Source organism: Pyricularia oryzae, chromosome 2 (assembly GCF_000002495.2).
Source record: "Pyricularia oryzae 70-15 chromosome 2, whole genome shotgun sequence".
NCBI classification, from domain to species: Eukaryota; Fungi; Ascomycota; class Sordariomycetes; order Magnaporthales; family Pyriculariaceae; genus Pyricularia; species Pyricularia oryzae.
Window position 1 is genome coordinate 4,455,711 of NC_017850.1, and position 21,621 is coordinate 4,477,331.

Below are 21,621 nucleotides of genomic sequence, written 5' to 3' on the forward strand. Positions count from 1 at the left end.
CGTTGCGTCAAGCTGATACTCCTATTCTTCGCACATTCCTACTCTAATACTTCTCTTTGATATCAATACTGTGCTGACCCTGCTGGCTGAGGGTCAGGTTGCTGCTCTACACTTACATTGAGCAGCAGACCGAGATATTTCGCACGCCTTTCCATACTCCCATGTGATCAGCTCAGTCGCTTTGCAGTGCGGCTTCCTTCATCATGGGCTTTTTGAGCTTATTTTCTAGAAAGCGGTCGTCATCCAAGCTCTCGGGTCGGCTACTCAAGGCACAGGCGTATGATGCTACAATAGCTTCGGAGCCACCGCAAAGGGGTTTGTAGCCATTATCCAGAGCTACGTTTGAGTGGCCTATGAAGTCGTGTGTTGCTGACATTATTCATCACAGGCGCATACCCTGTTGCTGGCAATGGGCCAAATGTTCTAGAAACTTTATCCAAGTCAGCCAAGTTCAAAAGCACACAGTTTCCGCTCCATATTGACATAGAAGACGCATGTGCCCCTTCTCCCCTTGTCCCGCGGTTTCGAGGAGACGATGTTCAACGACCAAAGACAGCGCCCAACGGTTCCAAATCAGGAGTAAGCCCGACTAAAGACTCGTCAAAACGCCAAAGCACGTTCATGGGCCGTACTCTGTCTTTCCGCAAGTCTCGCATCATCTCCAATCCCACCCCAGATTTGCCAGATAGTAGTGCGACCCCTGAGTTTGCGCAGTATGGTCAAGGTTTCGTCCAAGTGTTCCCCCAGACGCTGCCATCCCTCCCGGCTTCGTCACCAGCGGTCACTTCGCCCATTAAACTCACACACAGACGGACCAAGTCCATGCTCAGCGATGGTGGCCGTTCTGTTGATTTATTAGATGCGCGATCCGAACTATCACCACAAAGTCCAGACTTTAGAACGCGTCTGGAGGCAGCCGGGCTCAGAAGTTTTGGCGAAGATGTAGCAGACAGAAACATCGCCATAAGTCTTGATTCCAGCCATGTCAAGGCATTCTACACCCCGGCCGCCGAGAGCAAGACAAGACCGCCGAATAGAGATTTGCCCTTGACCTCGGTCTCGAAGGACAAGCCCAAACCCCTTGCCTCAAGCCGCAGTGCGGCGAATCTGACCAAATCGCCTTCTCTTCGCCTCTTCCCGGACCAGACTCCTTTGGCAAAGATTTCAACTGCTGCCAAACCGGCAAAGGATAACAGTGGCTTGCTCCAGGCATCCGCCACTGGGTTGAAGCGTCAGGGGAGTTTGTCACAAGGCACCTACGTGCCTTCGGGGTCCACTTCTGAAAACGTAGCCAAAAACTCTGCCAGGATGAGAGCGCAGAGTCTTCACAAAGTCACTCTGCCCAAGAATACCAGCACACCCTCTTTACCCGATCGTCCAGCAACGAGCTGGGATCCTCGCACCGACGACCCGAGTCCGCAAGTGCCCCATTATATTCCTCGGAGACAGGATGAAGATGCCGAGGGGCTCAAGAAGTCGAAGATACCGGTTGCTACGCCATTTCGGCACTCGACCCATCCGGGCACCAAGTTTCACTCACGGTTCCAAACCTATCAGCCCAAGTCTGACAGCAGACCTGGCACGTCCTCGAATGTTGGGTCAGTACCGAGAACCTCCACGTCTGCGGCTTCCGATCCGCGCCCCTCCTCTTCGAGGGCGAACAGCGGCCATGTCCTGGAACTTCCCGCGTCATTCGCCGTAAGCGATGGCTCGGACTGGTTTGCAGGCTTGGACGATACAAAGTCAGCGCCCTCACCCTGTTAGTTTTGCCATGCTAATTTCGTCTTCAACTGCGCGAAGTCGGCCCACCGTCTAGTTCACTCGGAGCCGAGTCACATGTGCTAACCAGGTGCCCCCCGATGGCCTCACAGGTGTGAGTATATCGCATACGCACAATGAAAGGCCAGAACCCAGGAGCGTCGGAGGCCGCAGATGCCCCAGGACCCAAAGCATGTTTTCGCTGTCAAGGCGCAGTGATCTCGAAGATATTTCCGAATTCGTTCCCGAGCGCACAAGTAGCAGACGAAGGTGGTCGGTCGCATCCGATGCGCTTAGCGTTTCTTCTCTAGGCTCTTTTGCACACACTCCACGTCCTCAGTCTGTCCTGACTCCAGAGACTTCGATCGATCTCGGCTTCCAGGTGATGAAAAAATCCATTTCCAAGACTTCAATTCGCCCCTCTCAAAGCAGAGGCTCAATCTATTCCACCAATGCCCAGGGAATACTCGAAATAGTTGAAGACATCCCAACGGAAAATGGACAAGCCCAAAAAGAAGACTTCAACATTGATGACTACGTCTCCTCAGACGACGACTCGTTTGTGGCGCCGCGGCATCCGCGAGTCCAGGACGGAGAGAACCTCCTGTTCAGAGACGGCAGATATGGCATATCTCAGCTACCTGGTCTGAACCACAGCTACACCACAACAGAGCCGGCATCAGCACCGGTGGTTCGTGGGCGGGCTCCTCCTGTGACCATGTCCAACCTTCCTTCGGAACGGCCGTCGAGCAAGAAAAGTCCAAGGGTCACAGGACGAGGCCTTGACTCAATCGCCTCGGTGTACAACACACGCAGATCTATATCACAATCTCATGCGCGTTTTCGACGACCATCGGTGGAGGTTGACGACAGCTCAGATGGGGAGATTGACAGCCTGAGAGACAGGCATGGTCATGGTCATCGTCGGGTATCTCAGCAACAATCTCCGTCGTATCGAGATCGCAATGGCTCACGGCGGCTCTCTGTGACAGCGGTCAAGTACGATAATAAGAGCAATATTGAAATCGTACATGCTACCAGGGTTTGCGTGTGTGGCGCTTATGCCGATGAGCCAAAGCTGGAGAAGCCGAGTTCTTTTGCAGCTGGCCGTAGGCGCAAACAGGAAAAGATGAGGGAGCGAACCATGCAGCTCGCGCAGCGTGGCAGAAGCAAAAGTGGAGCTGACAAGGAAGAAAGGCGTTGAAGTTATCAGCCTGAGGGGAGGGGAAGGATATCAACGTAATATACAAACTTGATTCGGCTATAACCACGGTTTGGGGGTGCTAGTAATAACAATAGGGCCATAGAAAACTTCCAGCTATAGAAATAGACTAATGTTCATTTGTAGATTGAAATGGTTTGCTCACTTCAACATTCTAGAACTATCTGATGTGTATGGGTCTTAAGATATACAAGCAAACAAGAGAGTCTGACCCTAACCCTATATAAACACTTCCTGCAAACCAAGTGGGGACTAGGGTAGCAGTTGGCTTTACCCAGAATAGTTTAGTCGAGATGCGAGCGGTCGTCACCCCTTTGTCAAATCGACCCCTCCCTCACAACCTGGAAAACCGAACTTGGGACGCATGGTCGACGGACGATTCATTCAGCCCTACATACATCAAAACAAACACCCACCTACCTACCGTTGACATTGATTGATCTCGAGCATTTTTTTTTGGCCCTTTCCAGCTACATTCACTCCTTTTCTTATCGACAAGAACAACGCGGTTTAACCCACAATATTTAGAAATGGTGAGCATCTCTTATCATCCATCACCTTTGTTCCTGGGCGAGGACGCCAGGGCTATGAAAGGACCCCTCTCTATCCATGTCCAGGGCGATTTGGGTTCGTACAGACCTGGAATAGAACTAGTCTTTTCATTCAGAAAAAGGCGTGCAGCAACAAAAGAACAAAAGACAGCATATTACCTTGGATCTGGCAGCAGGGCTAATTGTTTCCCACCCTCTTGTTTTTGTCTGATACCATTCGAAACATGTAGCCAGCCCAAACTCTCTCCAATGACCAACTCAAGCAACTTAAAGATGTTTTTGACCTGATCGACAAGGATGGAACCGGTAGGTCCTTTTTTTATATCTTGATTTTTTATATTTTTTATTCCTCGCTTAGGCCCTCTTGAAAGGAAAGAAAACAAGAGGCCCCGCTTGAAAGATGCAGGCCGGCAACTCTTGCCCATGCTCAACCTACATGCACTGCCACAAACCAAATACCACCGCTGCTGCCATTGCTATCGGCGCTAGATCCGGACCCTGGCTGGCGTGCATGAAGCATTCTTACCACAGGGGCTGAGGGTCTGGTCGCCCATGAAATATGACGGCAATGGGAAACCAACCGCAGGGTTGAGATGGGCCGAACCATGGTGTTTTTTTCTTATTCTTTACTGACAACGCAACCACTTCCCCACTGGATAGGTGCCATCTCAGCCTCCGAATTCGCCGAGGCCATGGAGTCCCTCGGTTTGAGCTCCTCGGCCGCCGAGGCGCAGGAAATTATCAGCGAGATAGACCAGAACAAGGACGGCCAGATCGACTTTCACGGTACTGTCCATCCCTATCTACCATAATGCCGACATGGGTAAAATCTAGCAATGATGGAAGCAAGACATCATAACCGCTAACAAAAGCTTTTGTCGACTCTTTGCTTCCTGCTCCCGTCTTGAAGAGTTTCTTCGGGTCATGTCGCATCCCGAGACACACGATGCCCTGAGCCCCAACGAGAGGAGTAAGGACTCCAAAAAGGACGAGCGTGAGCTGCTCGCTGCCTTCAAGGTCTTTGATTCGGACGGCAGCGGGTCCATCTCCCCCGAGGAGCTGCGCCATGCCCTGCGGCCCCTAGGTTATACCCCGGCTGAGATCGACGAAATGATTGCCCATGCCGACCTGGATGGGAACGGGTCGATCGACTGTATGTGATTATTCTTTTCTCTTTTGGTCTCTGTTATTGCGAACGTCTTACTGACCAAAATGGTTTGTGTGCACCACCAGACCAAGAATTTGTGGAGCTCATGTCGCAGAAGCATTAGATATCTAGATATCTGGTTAGAATACCCCCGGAAAGAAAGCACAAAGTTGTCTTGGTTTTTCTTCTTCTGCATTTGGTTTCTGCTTTGTTATTTGAGATGTGGGAAATGAAGCTTGCACTTAGCAGTGGCATTTGTTGCATAGCTGGCACAAATGTTCTTTCTTTTGATTTTACAAAGCCATCTCATCTCTTGTCTTCTGTATGGACCTACCTCCATACGGGCTCGCTACTCTTAACAATCCGGTGTAGATCGACTGGACTAACCTCGAAACACACCACATACCTGGCTGTAATTACGCGCTCACTGACACCCTAGTCCAAATCAGCATGCTATAAAGCATGCACAGATAAGGATAGGACAAAGAGGTTTTGTTGACTTTTCCAGTTACATGAGTCTGAAGGGATACAACCTCAGCCAAAGGCTCCAGCTCATTCCTTGCCCCCTATATGGCGATAAACGACACTAAAGTCCCTCCCTTTGCACCTCTCCTCCTTGTCCGCCGCGTCGTAAACCTTCTTGGCCCTGTCAGCCAGCTCGAGCTTCGCGCCCGCCTCCTGCGCCGCCGTGATGGCCAGCCCCAGGTCTTTGCGCATCAGCGCGATGCCGAACCCTCCAGCGTAGTCCCGACCCGCCGGCGCGCCGTCGACCACGCCGGGGACGGGGTTGTTGGTCTCGCTGGGCCAGCACTTGCCCGTCGAGGCGTTGATGACGCCTGCCAGGACCTTTGGGTCCAGCCCCCACCGGATTCCCAGGTTCATGGCCTCGGCCGTGGCCACGTTGGAGATGGCCAGGAGGTAGTTGTTGGCCAGCTTGGCCGACAGCCCCGTTCCCTGCGCGCCGCAGTTCAGCACCCGCCTGCCCATCTTGAGCAGCACCGGCTCGATGCGCCCGACCAGCTCCGGCTTCTCGCAGCCCAGCATAAAGGTCAACGTCCCCGCCGTGGCCCCGACCACGCCTCCCGACATGGGCGCGTCGGCAAAGGTCGACCCGGCCGCCGCTACTGCGTTGGCCACCTCCCTGGAGGAGGAGGGGTCGATGGTCGAGCAGTCGATGAAGAGGCATGGCTTTTGGTTGCCGTCTTGGGACTGGGAGGCGATGATGGCTTTGTAGACTGTCTTTACGTGGATCGGCTCGGGTAGCACGGTTATGACAGTGTCCTGCGGGCCATAGTTGTCGTAGCCTCTCTTGTTAGAAACAAAGGAAAATAAAGTAAAACTCCCTTACGTTCTCATCTGCTTACTGGTGTATGGTGTGACAACCACAAGCCAGATAGCAGCAACCAGGTCACTTACCGCTCCGGCCGAGGCAGCCTCGCCAGACTCGGCCAGCTCAACCGCCGCCCCGCCTGTCGTGTCTGCTTTTGAAGACGTCTTCATCTCCCCTGCCAGCCTTTGCATTACGTCACGGTTGATGTCGTACAGACGAACGGTGTCTGACGTAGAAAGCTTTGACTGCAGATTCTTGGCCATTTGGTAACCCTGTGAAGCTCATTATGAATTAACCAACTAACGTCCATGGACAAGATTATACTGATCTCAGGCCGGCGTTCATCAACCCCGTCTTCAATGTTTCCTCCAACATGAGTTTGTCTTGGTCATGGTGTTGCCTTACCATCTGTCCTAGTCCGATAAAGCCATAAGTGTCTAACCTCCGCGCTGTCGACGAGAAAGCCCTTCTCGACGCCCTGAGATGGCGGAGAGACTGTGGCGAGACTTTCATGTTGGTGCCGTGAATGGGTTATTGTAAATCTGATTTAAATCCAAGAAACCAAGACTCTGTTAGTCTGGAGGCAGATGAAAAAGAGAGGGAGTATTATAATACAATTGGCAAGCACACAATTATTTGTTCTCCTTTTCTTTTACCCTTTGTCGATGGCGATGGCCTGCTATTTGAACAAACCACACCGAGGTCTTCAAACCCACGCTCGGCTCGAACTGGCGCGCGCGGGGAAACCCAGCCCGGATAGCGACGGCACTGCCCATGGGGCCCCAGATTTTAGCTAAGGAGCGGGTGGGCCATTGATGCAGGGGGTTTGCCGCACGTCCCGTTCGCTTTTTTGTTGTGGCGTGCGATTTGCCTCAGTTACCTACCTTACCTAGGTAGCTACCTAGCTAGGTACGTAATTAGCTGCTAGGTACTTTAGGCCAGCAACGTATCAAGTAGGGCCTACCGGCTCATTCGAGCCCCACGATTTCGGATTCTTACAGAAAACCAGAACAGATCCAAGGTTACTTCGTCGATTTATTGGGATATGCCTCTGCGTACCCATACATAGGTACCTTAGGTACGTACTTAGCTACAGCCGTTCTTAGCCACAGCTGCTCTTCGCTACAGTCGTGCCCCGACACATAGTGGTTGATAGGATGTCATTTGAAATTTAATATGCAGTATTATAACTTTGAAGTCCTGTACTATCTTTCTACCGGTCTTGTTTAGTATTTTAATTCGTAGTACCATTAGCGGTGGCTGTGTATCTCGAATAGTATTTTGGCTAGTTCCAGCGCAACGCGCAAAGCTGTACCCAAAGAAGTTCGCATGCGCACGTCCTTTGTGCTGCCATGCCAGTAATGGTGAAAGGGTAAGAGAAAAAAGAGAAAAGAAAAAAAAGAAAAGAAAAAAGAGGGTATGTGCACATATCGCGAACTTTGTATACAAGGGGGAATCTTCAACTCCAAACAAACCACTCCATAGAAGACGTCGTCAATATTCGCCAACCCGTGGAACGCCATTTCCTATTGTTTTTTTTTTACAGCATTCCCATGACGTATGGTACCAATGCACTCGCGGCACTATAGCTTCGACGTCAGTGTCCATTCGTAGTTCGTCAGATAGAGTAAAAGGGATGAAGAAGAAAAAGAAAACTCACCCTACGGCCAAAGTGGCACTGATTCCGAACAGCGCGCGCTTACGCACGCGGTCCCGCTTCTGTTCCGCCTCCGTCTTCATCTTTTTGGCCCTTGGCCCATTCTCAACGACCCGGTCTTCCTTGTCCTTCTCCGCTTCTTCCTGCTCGTCAACAGAGATGCCCTCGGCTTTCCTCTTGCTGGTCTTCACTGGAGTTTCAGGCTGCCTCGTCACTGAGGGGGAGCCGGGTACAGAGGCAGATCCCGAGACCGTTTCTTTCGCAGCCAAGACCATTTCCTTTGCTTCGGCAACCATGCGTGCCGTCTCCTCGGCGGATGGCGGCTCTCCAAATAAAGGTAATTCGACCTCCATATTGGTATGGGTCGTTTCAACACCATTCTCGTCAATCTTTACGTCTTGGTCCACAGTGATCTTGACTTTGGGCTCATCTTCTTCCATAGGAACTGGCGCAGGCTCCTCCTTCTCGAGTGACTCAATAACGACATCTTCCGCCACCGGCTCAAGCGCAGGCACGGGGACGGGAACAGGCAATGCCGGAGCGGCACCAAGCTGAGAGGTAGCCAGAGTCGGTGATGCTGACGGTTTCGCACTGCTAGTTTCCGATGGTGCACTCTGCTGGGACGAAAGAGCCTTTGACGAGCGCTTGCGAGGGCTTGCTGTCGCACGGCTCGACTTGGTAGGGCTGGCCGATCGCCTCGTACGGGAGCTGGTGCGTATCGAGCTAGGAGTCGGAGGCGCAATGCCATGGAAATATTTTGGTGGCGCTGAAATAACCTTTGATGATGCAGCTGCAGCCCTGGCAGATTGAGGCCCGTGAAGTGGGATGTCGGTGGGATCAAGCAGCGCGCGAATCCAAGTGGCGATGCTGTATTCCTCGGCAAGCGCGAGTGCCTGGTCTGGAGAGATCCAAACGTTACCAGCCGTCTCTTCCTTGCTGGTAGCCGGGAGAGACTTGATATAGTTGCGTTCAGCCTCCTCATCCTCAGCATCAGCGTATGGGAAAGTAGCCTTGAACATGCCGGTGGCCGAGACGTAGCCATCCGAGCTTCGTCGCATCAGAAAGTAGGCATTTGGAGTTCCTTTGCTGAAAATTCCCGAAACTACGCCTTTCGGAAGAGGTGCGCGGAGATGTGCATAATCGAAGACACGAAGACCATTGGATTCAGCATCCTTGGGGATTGCGACTCGTTGAGTCAGTTTGGTTTGACCCAAAGCTCGGCAGTTCACAAGATCGGCATCTGAGGAAAACTCCAATTAGCTTTCAGGCTCTAAACTCTGGTCGCCTGGGAATTGATAGTTGACTGACAATCTGGAACGTCCTCAACCATGTATGGATTGCGCCTCGCTGGCAGACTGTGTTCTCTTGTAATAGACATTGTTGCCAGGCTGAACTGGATCAAGAATGTGGCGTTGCGTTTGATGTGGTGGTCGAATGGAAAACAAAGTACAGAAGAAAAAAAATAGGAAATCTCTTTCTTGAGGCCAATCTGATGGTTGTCCGCATTAGCATTTGCACTGCTGACTCCAAGCTTTCTAAAACAGCGTCGTAGCTCTCCGTTGCCGCCAATCAACAATTCCACGAGTATCAATCCGAGTTGAGTACTGTAAGGTCTCTAGGGACACGCTCGGGCAAGGTCGCGCGATCGTGTTGTTGCGGCTCGGCCATGGTTACCGCGCTACTGTCAAGTGCGCAGACTATTGTGCAGCAGGGGAGGGGAACAAACAGGTATACCACCTACCAATTAAATGAGTAATGTAAAGGAATGTGATATTTAAAGAATAAGTAAGCCAACGGAGGTGGAAAGGAGAATGGCGCGAGGAAAGCAGTAATACTGGAAAAGGGCCAGAGTCGAAGATCGCGAGCAGCAAAATTGCGATTTCACGACGACCAGCAGCAAATCTTTGGGCGCGCAAGACGAGACAGTGAAAAGAAATGGGTGGGCGACTCGGGGGGAGATTGCTGGGGTTACTGGCGCGATTTGTATGAGCAGTCGCGCTGCAAAAAAATGTGGTCCACTTTCCGTCCATTCCGCCAATGGAAGTCATTGACGGCTCGTTAGTGTGCCCCGCTCTGTCTACATCTGGCGCAGTTGACCCAAGGAGGGCCGCTTTTGTACTCAACAGTTTGTGCACTAACGTCCACTTCTGGCCACCTAGCGTCTACCGTTGCAGTGGTGATTTTAATGACTTTTTGCTTGGCGGGGACTGCCCTGAGATTTGACAGCGAGCGTGATCGCGGCACGCTACAACCCGACTGGCGCGAGCAGCGTGGGGAAACAAACTGCCATGGATTAAGCACCCAGGTCCTATATCTGACCCTGCTGCATAATTTGGTATGCTATGCCGGTCTACTTTTGGCCGTCAACCTCGATACTGTAAAAACTTGTGTAAATCGTTGGGCTTGTGACCTATTGGTGAATTATATGAAGAATCGGAAGGCGAATAGTTAGCCCGATCACAACATGAATCAAGCGACATACAAATCTCATCTCCCTGACTTAAGCAACAGTAAGCTTACCAAGTACCGCAACCTGACATGGATACCAATCGAAAGAGAGCTGATTAGGTGCTGTTCTGGAAGCTTATCTGCGCAGCACACCGCACCTCACCAATAAGCCACATGTACGTACCTGCCTTAGGTATGCTTTTTTGTCTTTCTTACCCTGCACCTTGAACTGATAAACAAAAATTGCGGGGTAGCTTAAGATGGATGGATCATGGAGTACTGTAGTCTAGGGAATTCCTAGAGTAGGTAGGTAGGTACCTTACCTAATTACCTTACCTACAGGTTGGTTGCTACTTAGTGGAAAGCTACGGATTCTTGCTGGACCTCTGGACAGAACGGTCGCGAAGCTGCTCTCGCCCAGCAGCCCCAAAGAAGCTCCTCTCTTCCACCTTGGCAAGTACAGTATGAAGTCTAACTGCCACGGCGAAACCCGGGTCAGGGGACGGGGGGAGGGGCGAGATCCATAGAGGTGAGGGTACCCGTAGGTAGTCCCAGATGCACCTTGTGGCCGGCAAAGTCCAAAGCCAATTCGTTTTGGGATGGGATGGATGGTGCATGATCGATCTCCAATGGGTGGTGCGGGATCAGGGGTACAAACCCCCACCGAAACGACTCCAACCCATGCCATGCCAGCTCGGGAGCGAGCCCCTCCCGTAGCAGCAGGTCGGAAAATAAATAGTATCGTTACTGCCTGCCCCTCACCAACGTTGGCCGACTTCAGACCGACAAAGTAGTACACCTGGCTCTCGTGAGCTTCCAAAGAAGTAAATACTCCCAGCACGCGACGTTTTGCAAACCGCGTGCCTTGCAATCATAATCCATTAGTCGCTCGAACTCTTCTGGTCCCATCCACGAAGTACTTTAAAGCTTTACCGACCCGCCACAGGAGCTAGCTCCCATAGAATCAAAATGGCATCCCACCATGATGAAGATACGATGCCGGAGGAGACTCAGGGCTATAAACTATCACAGCCCAAGCAGAGTCTGGCTGAGTACAGCCAAATGGGTAAGTTTCTTTCTTTCCCCTGCAACTCGGCCCTCACCTGAGGTTTTGATGCCCAAACCTACCTTGCCTACATTGGGTCGGTTTTTGGGTGGACGAATGCTCTAAACCTTTCCACCCGGGTGACGCCTGGGTTCTCGACAAACAAACGAACAAACAGGCAAACGGGACGGCATGCTCGCCCCGCTTCTCCTGCCTGCCTACCTACCTGCCTACCTACCTACCTACCTGCCTACCTACCTGCCTACCTACACTTTCCGTACTTGCCTTCACCCTCGCAGGCATATCGGAAACAACGCACGAAAAACGAACGATCCCTTGCAGCCGGCCAAGTGACGAGCGTGTAAATACTGTCTACCTACCTGTCTTGCATACAACCCATCAGTAAACAAAGCTCGAGTGAGGTTTGGTGGTGGACCTCGCAAACTACATCCTACCATATCAATTCGTCCAGAAGAGCACAGCTTGGAAATGTTCTCCACGCGTCCTCCTCCTCCGTCGCTAGACTCTGCTTCACCCGAGACTCAGCCGTTACGCTCCTCGCTCAGGTTGGCTACGTCTAGACCAAATGATTACGCGCCGCCGGGGTCTGGAACGCAGCAGCCGCTGCAGGCGTGCTCATACGAGCCCAGTCTGGATCTAGGAGCAATCACCCTGTCAAACTTCATCCTCCCGAGTCTCAAGTCGCGCCCCATTCCGTCGGTTATGAGCCCACTGAATGTCATGTTGCGAATTGACTGGGCCAATCGCCACCGGGATCAAAACGTACACCAAAGACGAAATCATGACCTAACAAATGCGACGACGACAGATGCCGGAGACGAGTCTCTGCAGAGGTACAAGCAGTCCCTGGGCCTCGGCCAGGGCAAGGACCTCTCAGACCCCAACGACCCGCGAGTGTGCATCATCTACAGCCTTACCATGGAGTCGCCAGGCCGCGACCCGGTCAAGATCGATCTGCGGACTCCCGGCAGCGAGAAGACCTTGAAGGACCACCCCTTCAAGATCAAGGAGGGTGCCAAGTTCACCATGGTTGCCGATTTCAAGGTCCAACATGAGATTCTCAGTGGTCTGCACTACGTTCAGGTCGTCAAGCGCAAGGGTATCAAGGTCAGCAAGGATAGCGAGATGATTGTAAGTCAGCAATCCGAGGCAGCATTGCCACCTCACGCTTGTGGTTGTGGGTTTCTCGACTGACAGGGTCCTATAGGGAAGCTACGCTCCGAACACGGACAAGCAGCCGATTTACACCAAGAAATGTAAGCAGACAGCGGTCTTCGATGCTATCACCACTCGCAGATGCACCTTTTGTCGGTCCGACTGGTACAACCAAATATACTAACAATAATGAATAGTCCAAGAAGAGGAGGCCCCCACAGGCATGCTCGCCCGCGGCCATTACAACGCCATCTCCAGCTTCGTCGACGATGACAAGAAGAAGCACCTGGAGTTCGAGTAAGTCCACCCAACCACTAAGCTTTCTGTTCAGGCTAGAAAATTGACCGATTCTTTTGCAGGTGGAGTTTCGATATCGCCAAGGACTGGTGATTAACGACTTAATGAAGAGGCTGCGTAATAAATTTCAATTCATCTGGTATCTCTGCCAGTTCACCCTGGATGATATGAGGAAAGAATTCCAGATATCATCGATGGACCAGGCTGGCAATCAGAAAACGCCGCCAAGCGGAGTTGACGATATGAAAAAGAAAACACAGAAGGCATATACAAACGCAGGAAAAATTTATGACGAAAGGGTTGGTATTTTGGCTTTCTCATATGCCTTGCACACTCGGTCATTCCAATGGAAGGTCGCAGTGTATCGGGCTTTTCTATTCGAGAAAAATCACAGCGGTTACGAAAAGACCATGACAAATCATTGCATCCTCCCAAACCCGATTGATTGCTTGTTGAACAACTGAGGTGCCTGTGGAGCCAACCCAGTGGTGTATTAAGTCTGTTCTATTTCATGACGTCTGTATCGTGCCAACAGTCATTAAGTCCTCGTAATATGCCACAACCCACCTATCATTCTAGCGCGCTGGCATAAGGAACCACATAAGATTCCATCAGTTCGGCTGGGCCCAGCTATATACACGGTGCATTTGGACATAGCTGCGGGGAGAGTTTTGTAAAGAGACGTTCTGTTGCGCAGTCTCTTTATCGAGCTTTGGCAGGCTGGTTTAGCACCAGAACTAACTCTCCGTTTTACAAAAAGTAGTCCGGAAGTGCACTCGAATCGGCCGACTTCTCGCCACCAGGTTGTATGTCCTTGTGCTGGTCGTTTTCAGGAGCCGCAGCAAAGACGTTGAAGAAGCGCTCGCCGGTGTCGCTCACTTCGAGAACACTAGCCATATTCCCGCATCGGTAACAATAATTCGGTGCGCTCCAGACGGTGCTCAAGCGATCGTCGTAGAGCACCTGGTAGCCCTCCTGGCAAAGCTGGTGAGCACGCAGGATATGCGACATGCCGTTGACGGCCAAGAACTTCTTGACGACTTGCGCGCCAAAGGTGTAGCCGGCGCCGCGCGGCGAGAGGCTGAACTCGTCGCGTTCCGGGTCTGGGTCGGACCACACAAGGTCGGCCATGGGCCCCTCGTGGGGAATTTCGCGGAAACGGTCGATGATCTTGATCTGGTCGATAGAATGGATAGAAGGGGAGAGGCCTAACAGCCGGAAACCGCAGTCAGTTACGGTTCTCGTGTATCACTCTGGCGTGTAACCCCAAGTCGTCTCACCTCCGTGGACACAGAATATCTGGTCATTTATCACAACGCTGAGCGTGAGGAAATCAAACATGTCGGTAAAATGATGCCAGACGTTGGCATTGCCGTATTTTCTTGAGCATTCGGTATAGAAGCCATATGACTGTGTGACGCCGCGCGACTCGTGATTCCCTCGGATCAGATGGACGCGGTTCGGGTATCTAAGCTTTAAACAAACAAGGAGGGATATGGTCTCGACGCTGAACATTCCGCGATCGACATAGTCGCCTATATGGGAGAGGGCGCCGCACAACTGGTCAGAAAAGCCTTGTCCCGCGCCCTAGATGTATACCAAGGTGCTCTCGCGAGAGGCTAAACATACCCAAAAAGAGGTAATTTGTGTCGGGGCACCAGCCACCAATCTTGAATATCTCAATGAGGTCGAAGAATTGGCCGTGTATATCCCCGACGACGGTTACGGGGGCGCGGACGTGGACAACGTTGCTTTCGCGCATGAGCAGCTCTTTCGTCTTGGCGCATATTGCTTCGATGACGGATTCTGCAAGCAGTTCCTTCTTGTACAAGCGCGAGATGCACTCGTCCAGATCGACTGAAGCTGTAGTGTAGGGGAGCCCAAGCAGGGCGCAAAGTCAGCGACAGTATCGCTCTGGGAGAGGGAAACGCAACGAGGTGGCGGCCGGCAGCTATTGGCGCTGATGCCGCAGGAACACGCGTGCCGCTGTTGCTGCACGATTTGTTTGTGCAAAATATAAAGTGAAAGGCCATTTGTACTAACCCGGTAGGCCGGGCATCTTTTGTTTTTGTTTTGGAGGGGTGTTGTTTTGGGAGAGCTACTAAGAAGATCGCTCTCGGCGTCGTTTTATGCGAGGGGTTGGGTCGTTAAGAGGATGCAGGGGCCGTATCTTTGCCTGGCATACGTTTGGTCTCGTAGAGAGGACTCGCTATGAACCAACATATTTGAAATGAAAACAAACGTGAAATTTCCGACGACTATAACATGAAGCTGGAAGTCAATATTGTTCGTCTTGTTGCTTGTAAGCCAGATCTTTTTTTTTTTTTAAGTCGGGAGGAAGAATTGCAACATATTGTCTGTATCGATGGTGCAGAGACCCGTCACTTGATACAAAAAACGCTTTCTGGGAGATGCTGGAAGTTCCCCGTAATTTGTCGCTCTGGCTTGGGATGTTAACGCTGACTAACTCTAGAGTGAGGTCCCCATTGGCTGGGTCAAGTAGCGTGGTACCCGCACACAACCCACCGCAACGAAGCCCGTCTCCTTGCTTGTTGTGGGTGGCACGCCTCAGCTTTCACCAAATTGATCCGACAGGACCAGTTAGAAATCACAATCGCAAATTACAGACAAAAGAGCCATCTCGGGGAGCCAGCCCCCAACATCGCCTATCTATGCTAAATTGAGGGTTTCAGCCTTGTTTTCTTAATCGATCCACGGCTGTTGTCTTTTTTTAATATCTTATGACATCGGACGGCTAATGCACACCTTGATCCTGGAGGTGGAGGCTGGGATACGCTGGTCTTGCGTTGGGCGTCTGCCCACTTTCAAATCGATCGATCAATCAATTGATCACTCTGCCCATTCCATTTGACGTCCACGGACGCAACACCTTACCCACCTCACCCATTCCATTCGAGTAGAACAGAGCTAAAGGGCCCGGCTCCGGCCCCGGCCCGAGCACAGGAGCACAGGAGCACGCAGCCTCGCGCGCCGTTCCGTCCCGGATCTCTGGCTTCACAGCGACCGAGACTGAACCCGCTCCGTACGGTTGATCGAGGGTTTGAGGTGTAGGCCACTGTGGCCTAGACTATACCCAGCATCATTAAGCTTGATAGGTGGTCCTGGTCCCTTGGTGCTCGCCGCAACCTCGTGCGCCGCGCTCCCTGTTGGCAATCAACCCTGCGACTTTTCGCTTTGTTACTTCTCCCGTTACCTGTTATCTTTGTTTTCTTTTTTTGCGGTCCCCTATCCAGCTATCGGACGGGGGGTCACGGCACCTAGCCTTCGCTTCCCTTCTGTCAATCTCTCGCCGCTGCACCCCCATCTCATCCCGGGCCGCAACCTTACTCTTTGCTCGACATTTACAATGGCGGCACGTGCTCCTGGGCAGGATGCCGCCAGAGAGGAGCCATCATGCTTCAACTGTGGGATCAAAGGCCACTTTGCCATAGCATGTCCCGAAGAAGTTCGCAAAGAGCCTGCGTAAGTCCAAATCTCTCTTTTGAGTTTATATCGAGGCATGCCTTGACTTTGTTATATCTGTTTCTTCTTTTTCAAGGTATATTCTGCCAATATACTTATCTTCCCCAATACTGATGACCTTTTCACGTCATCAGTGGTCTACAAGCATTCCGTGAGCGCAAAGCCGCGGCACAATCAAAAGGTTCTCGTGGAGGTCCTGGGCAGGGTAAAGGTTCGGGCGGGACAGGCATGATCATCACAAAATACGCACCGCCGCCGCATCCATCACTTCCACAACCGCCACCTGCTGCAGCTATCTTAGGCTACTATCCTCAACCAACACCGCCCCCGCATGCTGCGCATCCGGCTCAGTCGGCCGGCCCTCCTGCCTGGCATTACCCTCCCAGCAACTACAGCCCAGCATACCAAGCGCCTCCACCACCGCCACCACCAACGCCGGCTCACCATGCACAACCCCCTTATGAACCTTATGCTCACCCAGCATACCCGCCAGCCGCTCCTAATGGCGGCTCCTACTACCCACCACCTTACAGTGCCCCTCCTCCTCCCCCTCAGCCGCCGTACTACCCGGGACCGCAATCAACCTACAACTCTCCCATATATCCGCCTCCTGCTCAGTCCGCACCGGTGCCAGGGTTTCCATATCCGCCGGCAACGCCTCCTATTTCTGCTAGCCCATCATACCCGTACACTGCCCCACCGCCTCCAACATACACTCCACACCCTTTCGATGCAGCTCAAGGTTACTATCCACCTTCTTATCTCGACGAGAGAGGCCGAGGTAATTTCTGCCCTGGCGCTCGTGGTCATGGTCAGTCCCGCCCTCGTGGCGGCTCGAATAACCGCGACCGTGACCGTCATCGAGACCGTGACCGAGATAGAGAGAGGCACAGGGGACGAGATCGAGATCGCAATTTTGGTTCCAAGAATCAACGCAAGGGTGTACTGCAAAAGGCGCAGACACTTCCACAAACGAGTGGAAAGGCATCGCCGCCATCTGAACCACAAAAAGACAAGTTGGAGGGCAGTCCGATCACGCCAGCAAAGGCCACTGGAAAACCCAAGACCCCTGAAAGGGGCCAAAGCCCTGGCATTGAGGATATTTTGGGGTGCGACCTGGAGTCTGCGTTCACGGAGCTTCCGACCAAGCCTGCAGACCCCGTCGGCCAGCCTCTTCCCAGCGAATACACCGACGCTCCTACGATACCTCCAGCGTTCGATGCCAAGTGTCTCAAATCTGAATTTTTCTCGGCGGATGACTGTGATTCGTTCAGTAGTTCCATCCGCGATACCAAGTACTGGAAGAATGCAAAGCATGACCCAGTCTTTAAGGCATGGGCCGGTATGGTGTCCCGCCGCTTCGTCAACAGCATCCACCTGTACCACAGCTACCGAACTTCCTCCGCTCCGAGCCCCGATGAGATTATCGCCGAGGACGTTGTACTCGATGAGATAGTTGTCCAACCATCACCACCGCGCGTGTCCAGCCCAACAGTCTCAAATCCGAGACTGCCTGGTGCAAAGTCCGATGTCCTGGGAAAACATGCAAGAGGTCCCGCTGACGGTGGGGAGAAACAGTCTTCTCTTAAACGATTCAAAGGTATAGCGGGCTTGCCTAAGCTGTCTGCTTTTCAGTCGCCTCCCGGTGTCAAACGGCACCACCAACGAGGGGAAGGTGGTAGCCATTTATCTCAGGATAGCAGGGACGATCGTAATACGCACAGAGACTCACCGCGGTCTAGAGAGTCGCCGTACAATTCAAGAGCACGCCATGATTCGGGCTATCAAAGTAACAATTCTCCGGACAAGCCATACGGGGAGCGTTTCTACGGTAGTTCGAACGCGACCCGTGACCACCGAGGACAATCAAGATCGCGGCCCCAGTCTCGCTCTCGCTCTCGCTCTCGGTCTTCTTCGCGGCAAAGAGGTCGCGAAGCCTATAAGCAACAAAGTCTCTCCAAGAGCCCTTCTGGTCGTCATGGCCGTCATGGATCACCGAGTTATGCAAGGACACGATCAAGTTCGCCCTTAGATGACTTTGAAAGAGAGATACTGGGTATAGCACGGGAAGAGGCTCCTGAAAAGAAGGCTGCCAAGCCAAAGCGGCGTCACGACAGACTGGTCGAAGTCTTCAGGTATGTTTGCTTGGCCGTTTCATTAAGTCTCAACCAGTTCTAGCCCGTTGTCTTGCTCTTAACACTCTCTTTAGTCGCCGCTGGTGAACCAGCTCTTCTTCGCGCCTTGTACATGGCACAACCATCGCCATCGCTCAAGCTTCTGACGAGCTTTTGCCGTCATTTTTTGTTAGCATTACGTTGTCCGTCTCTGCCTCCATGTCATACGCCTGAGCACCCCGTGACTCACCCAGCCCACCACCAAGGCGCTGCGGGTGCGACTGCCAGCGTTCGCTATGTGTGGTTATCCATGGGTTCGCCGTGGCCAGCCATCTGCCTAGTACGGCAAGGCTAGCTGCTACATGGCCTTGCTTTTCTCTTACACGCATCTCACATGATGTTGGGATCTCGGATTTTGACTCCTCTTAGCCTGTCTTTCTTTCATTCGAACCCGCCTAGGACGGGTTGTTCTGATTATTCTGATGGACGGGGCCCGACCCCATCCCTTCATATCAGCCATATACACACATCAACCGGAGTACATCATGTAGGCATGGGTCTCCGGTGTTGCATAAAGGTCGATGGACCTGTTGGTCTAGAATCTCTACTACTGCTACTCACACTCATGTACCTGGAATAATATTATAATGACGTTAAATTCCTACGCCAATCGATGCCTTGGGCATGACGTATCCATGGTCAACCACAACCAGCACACCATACCTTGTGTCCTGCATGTTCCTCGTTGAAGCTTAGACCGCCATATTATCATGATACGATAGTACCTGTGCTGTTCTACTTCGCAGGTGTATCTCTCGGGTTGCTTGGACAGCTGGCATTGTAAAAGCTACCACGCCACTGCCATTATATGTGGTCATCGGCGATACCAGTGTTCGCCTCTAAAGTTCAACGTTACTACATCCAACGTCGCATTTCAAGTCTCGATGATGCGCGCACCGGGACCTTTCCGCTATCATGTCCTTGCCTAGAAGGTAAAACATACTATCGATGGGATCGTTGTGAAATTATACCAAGAGCTACGTTTCAATAGACTTGATGATCGTCTTTCTAAATATAGAATCGTAGAGTAGTTTCCAGTCATTCCTTCTCAATGGCTCTTTAGGTTGAATGAATGAAGAGCGGCTACACATCTACGAACATCCTGCCCAGGCCGCATGTAATATTATATATATATATATATATATATATATATATATATATATATATATATATATATAAATGCGTCTAACACGACTATCCTCGAGCGTGGCAAATACGGCATGCACTGGTAAGAAGACAGTCGTCCCAATCATGGGAAAAGAGACATAAATAGTAGCAGCAGCGTAAACAAGAGCACCGTTGAAGCTGATACGAAACCCTCGCTGACGCATGCATGCCAGTCCATCCTCCCGCCATACCAGCAGCCCCAGACAAGGCGCGCGAAAGAAGAAAAGGGCGTGGGCTTGGAAAGAACACTCTCAGGCTAGAGAGCGTGCGGGAGCACGCTATCTTTCCTACGTGGCCACTCGCCTGCATATTATTCACTTGCAAAAGACATAAAAAAGAAAAAAGAAGAAGGCCGAGGACATTTCCGTAAATTATCGAGGCGCACTGGAGACTCCTCTCGGTGAAAAAAGACACCGAGCGAGGCGGCCTCTGGGGTCAGGGTCCAGACGCTGACCTGTCAAAAAAGCCAGTCACTAGGCTTGTCTTGATGCGGCATGAGCTAGATGCACAGACTCTAGGTCTAGAGCGTTCGGCGTTTGTTCAGGAGCATGTGTACCCCGGGTTTACGAATTCGGCAACTTTGCCAGAAGCAGAAAGAAAAGAAAAAAAAGAAAAAAAAAAGGAAAGCAGTTTGATTTTGTTGGGTGGAGTTTGGAAATCGGTGCTCAGACCCTCGCTTGTTGCTTTTTTTGCAACTGCAAGACTAGAATTAGCTTAGTCCAGTTATCCTCGTCTACGAAGTAAGTCTACTTTGGACAGCTTTTTTTTTCTCCTACGCGGTAGGGATGATAGGGCCCAGGCGGACGGTTACGAACGATCGAACAGCAAACTTGTTGCAGACTTGAATCAATAGGGTTCGGATGACAGCTGACGCTCGGTTTCATACCAGGGGGCCTGTCTAAATTCAGACGCAGAATTGAAGCATGCAGTTCCATGATAGGGTAGATTGGGGGCGCATACGTACTGCTTGGAATTGGGGCTCTAGTCTAGAAATATTCAACCACGTGCGTGGAATAATTGGATGTCTTGTTCTTTTCTTTTTTAGGCGATAACTATGGAGTTGCGAGTATCTTGACGCTAAAAAAAAAAAAAAAAAGGGGGGGGGGCTGCTTTGATTGAACATAATGCATGGCAGATGGCGATTTTTTTTTTCCCTTCAAAGTCAAGATGCTGCTGACAATTTCATACCGGGTAGACTTGCAGTTTTCTCCTGTTTTTTAAAGGGGCGCTAATTACCGGGCGTGATGCTTGTCTTCAGGACCCCCTGTAGTAATGGTACAGAGGGCTTGGTAGGCTTGGTACTTGGCGCAATGCTTCTGTGTCTACAGTACTGTACATGCGACCAATCGCGTCTATTTTATCAAGTCGGTGTTGTTGAAGAAAAGATATCAAGAGAAACCGCTGTCGCGGGCCGTCGAACAAGGAGTTTCGTCTTCGTTTTGAGATATATATTTCACTTTTGCCATCCTTTGGTTGTCGTTCATCGTAGTTGTACAGCGCTATTTGTTTGAATTCGATAAATATCTTGGTGACGGAATGGAATGTGAGGAGGGTGGCCTCCGGCGGATGTGAGGGCGGTGGATGCTACAATGTCTTCCGGATGACTGCAACCGACACAATAGAGGCGAAGCTGACCTTGTAGAACAGGCAAGAGGCTTGGCAATAATCAAGGGGAAGGGGGTGCGTGTGTGTTCCTTTATCTATTCTGTTTTACTCTGGTCGTTATTTTGTCTGGTCCACGAATCCGCGCATCGTGTTTCGCCGGTGATACCTTGTCGACGGCAAGAGATTATTTTCTCCATTGATGGAGCAATATGTTCAAGACGTACCACGCAAAGCTGGGGAAAAGGCACAGGGCTCCCAAAAAGGTGGCCTGATTTTCGAGCTTGTCGCCAGGGTATGACACAAGAAACGCCCCTGGTTTTCGTCCCGATCCGGCCTAGTGATAGGATTCACGTTCCAGGAGTAGGCGCCAAGTAAAACGTGAACAAGGTAGAAGCTTAACTTTGGCAAGGAAACGATCTTCTACGACTACAGTGACCGTCGTAGTTGCTTCTCAAGGCTTGCCTTGCTTGTCATTTTGACTGACTGGGATACCCAAGTCGGAGGTCGGTCCCATAGCTACAATGTGGAAAATGAGCTGATGTGTGGATCAGGTCTAGATCT

General features: G+C 51.6%; 7 protein-coding genes across 7 annotated transcripts; 4 read left to right on the plus strand and 3 right to left on the minus strand.

Annotated features, from left to right (window-relative positions):
* Nucleotides 1-203: 203 nt before the first annotated feature.
* MGG_11168 (uncharacterized protein) lies at nt 204-2,962 on the plus strand (the record flags this gene model as incomplete). Its single annotated transcript, XM_003714627.1, has 4 exons — nt 204-315; nt 389-1,759; nt 1,872-2,140; nt 2,219-2,962. 4 exons carry the CDS (start codon nt 204-206, stop codon nt 2,960-2,962), a joined length of 2,496 nt encoding a protein of 831 aa, XP_003714675.1.
* A 366-nt stretch (nt 2,963-3,328) lies between these two features.
* MGG_11167 (uncharacterized protein) lies at nt 3,329-5,233 on the plus strand. The gene is made up of 5 exons (XM_003714628.1): nt 3,329-3,513; nt 3,762-3,837; nt 4,192-4,317; nt 4,442-4,684; nt 4,765-5,233. The coding sequence occupies exons 1-5, from the start codon at nt 3,511-3,513 to the stop codon at nt 4,800-4,802; spliced, it is 486 nt and encodes a 161-aa protein (XP_003714676.1). The 5' UTR covers nt 3,329-3,510; the 3' UTR covers nt 4,803-5,233.
* MGG_01687 (3-hydroxyisobutyrate dehydrogenase) lies at nt 4,829-6,716 on the minus strand. The gene is made up of 3 exons (XM_003714629.1): nt 6,414-6,716; nt 6,095-6,280; nt 4,829-5,959 (listed from the first exon to the last, which is right to left on the minus strand). The coding sequence occupies exons 1-3, from the start codon at nt 6,519-6,521 to the stop codon at nt 5,231-5,233; spliced, it is 1,023 nt and encodes a 340-aa protein (XP_003714677.1). The 5' UTR covers nt 6,522-6,716; the 3' UTR covers nt 4,829-5,230.
* Nucleotides 6,717-7,162: 446 nt separating this feature from the next.
* Nucleotides 7,163-9,649, minus strand: MGG_01688 (uncharacterized protein). The gene is made up of 4 exons (XM_003714630.1): nt 9,407-9,649; nt 8,974-9,154; nt 7,669-8,905; nt 7,163-7,591 (listed from the first exon to the last, which is right to left on the minus strand). Exons 2-4 carry the CDS (start codon nt 9,041-9,043, stop codon nt 7,549-7,551), a joined length of 1,350 nt encoding a protein of 449 aa, XP_003714678.1. The 5' UTR covers nt 9,044-9,154; nt 9,407-9,649; the 3' UTR covers nt 7,163-7,548.
* A 1,111-nt stretch (nt 9,650-10,760) lies between these two features.
* Nucleotides 10,761-13,211, plus strand: MGG_01689 (rho GDP dissociation inhibitor). The gene is made up of 5 exons (XM_003714631.1): nt 10,761-11,179; nt 11,988-12,310; nt 12,387-12,435; nt 12,532-12,631; nt 12,694-13,211. The coding sequence occupies exons 1-5, from the start codon at nt 11,083-11,085 to the stop codon at nt 12,722-12,724; spliced, it is 600 nt and encodes a 199-aa protein (XP_003714679.1). The 5' UTR covers nt 10,761-11,082; the 3' UTR covers nt 12,725-13,211.
* Nucleotides 13,212-13,381: 170 nt separating this feature from the next.
* Nucleotides 13,382-14,690, minus strand: MGG_01690 (serine/threonine-protein phosphatase; the record flags this gene model as incomplete). The annotated part of the gene is made up of 4 exons (XM_003714632.1): nt 13,382-13,839; nt 13,912-14,166; nt 14,261-14,494; nt 14,675-14,690. The coding sequence occupies 4 exons, from the start codon at nt 14,688-14,690 to the stop codon at nt 13,382-13,384; spliced, it is 963 nt and encodes a 320-aa protein (XP_003714680.1).
* A 522-nt stretch (nt 14,691-15,212) lies between these two features.
* On the plus strand, nt 15,213-18,970 carry MGG_01691 (uncharacterized protein). Its single transcript, XM_003714633.1, has 3 exons — nt 15,213-16,114; nt 16,249-18,249; nt 18,324-18,970. The coding sequence occupies exons 1-3, from the start codon at nt 15,999-16,001 to the stop codon at nt 18,334-18,336; spliced, it is 2,130 nt and encodes a 709-aa protein (XP_003714681.1). The 5' UTR covers nt 15,213-15,998; the 3' UTR covers nt 18,337-18,970.
* The last annotated feature ends 2,651 nt before the right edge of the window (nt 18,971-21,621 follow it).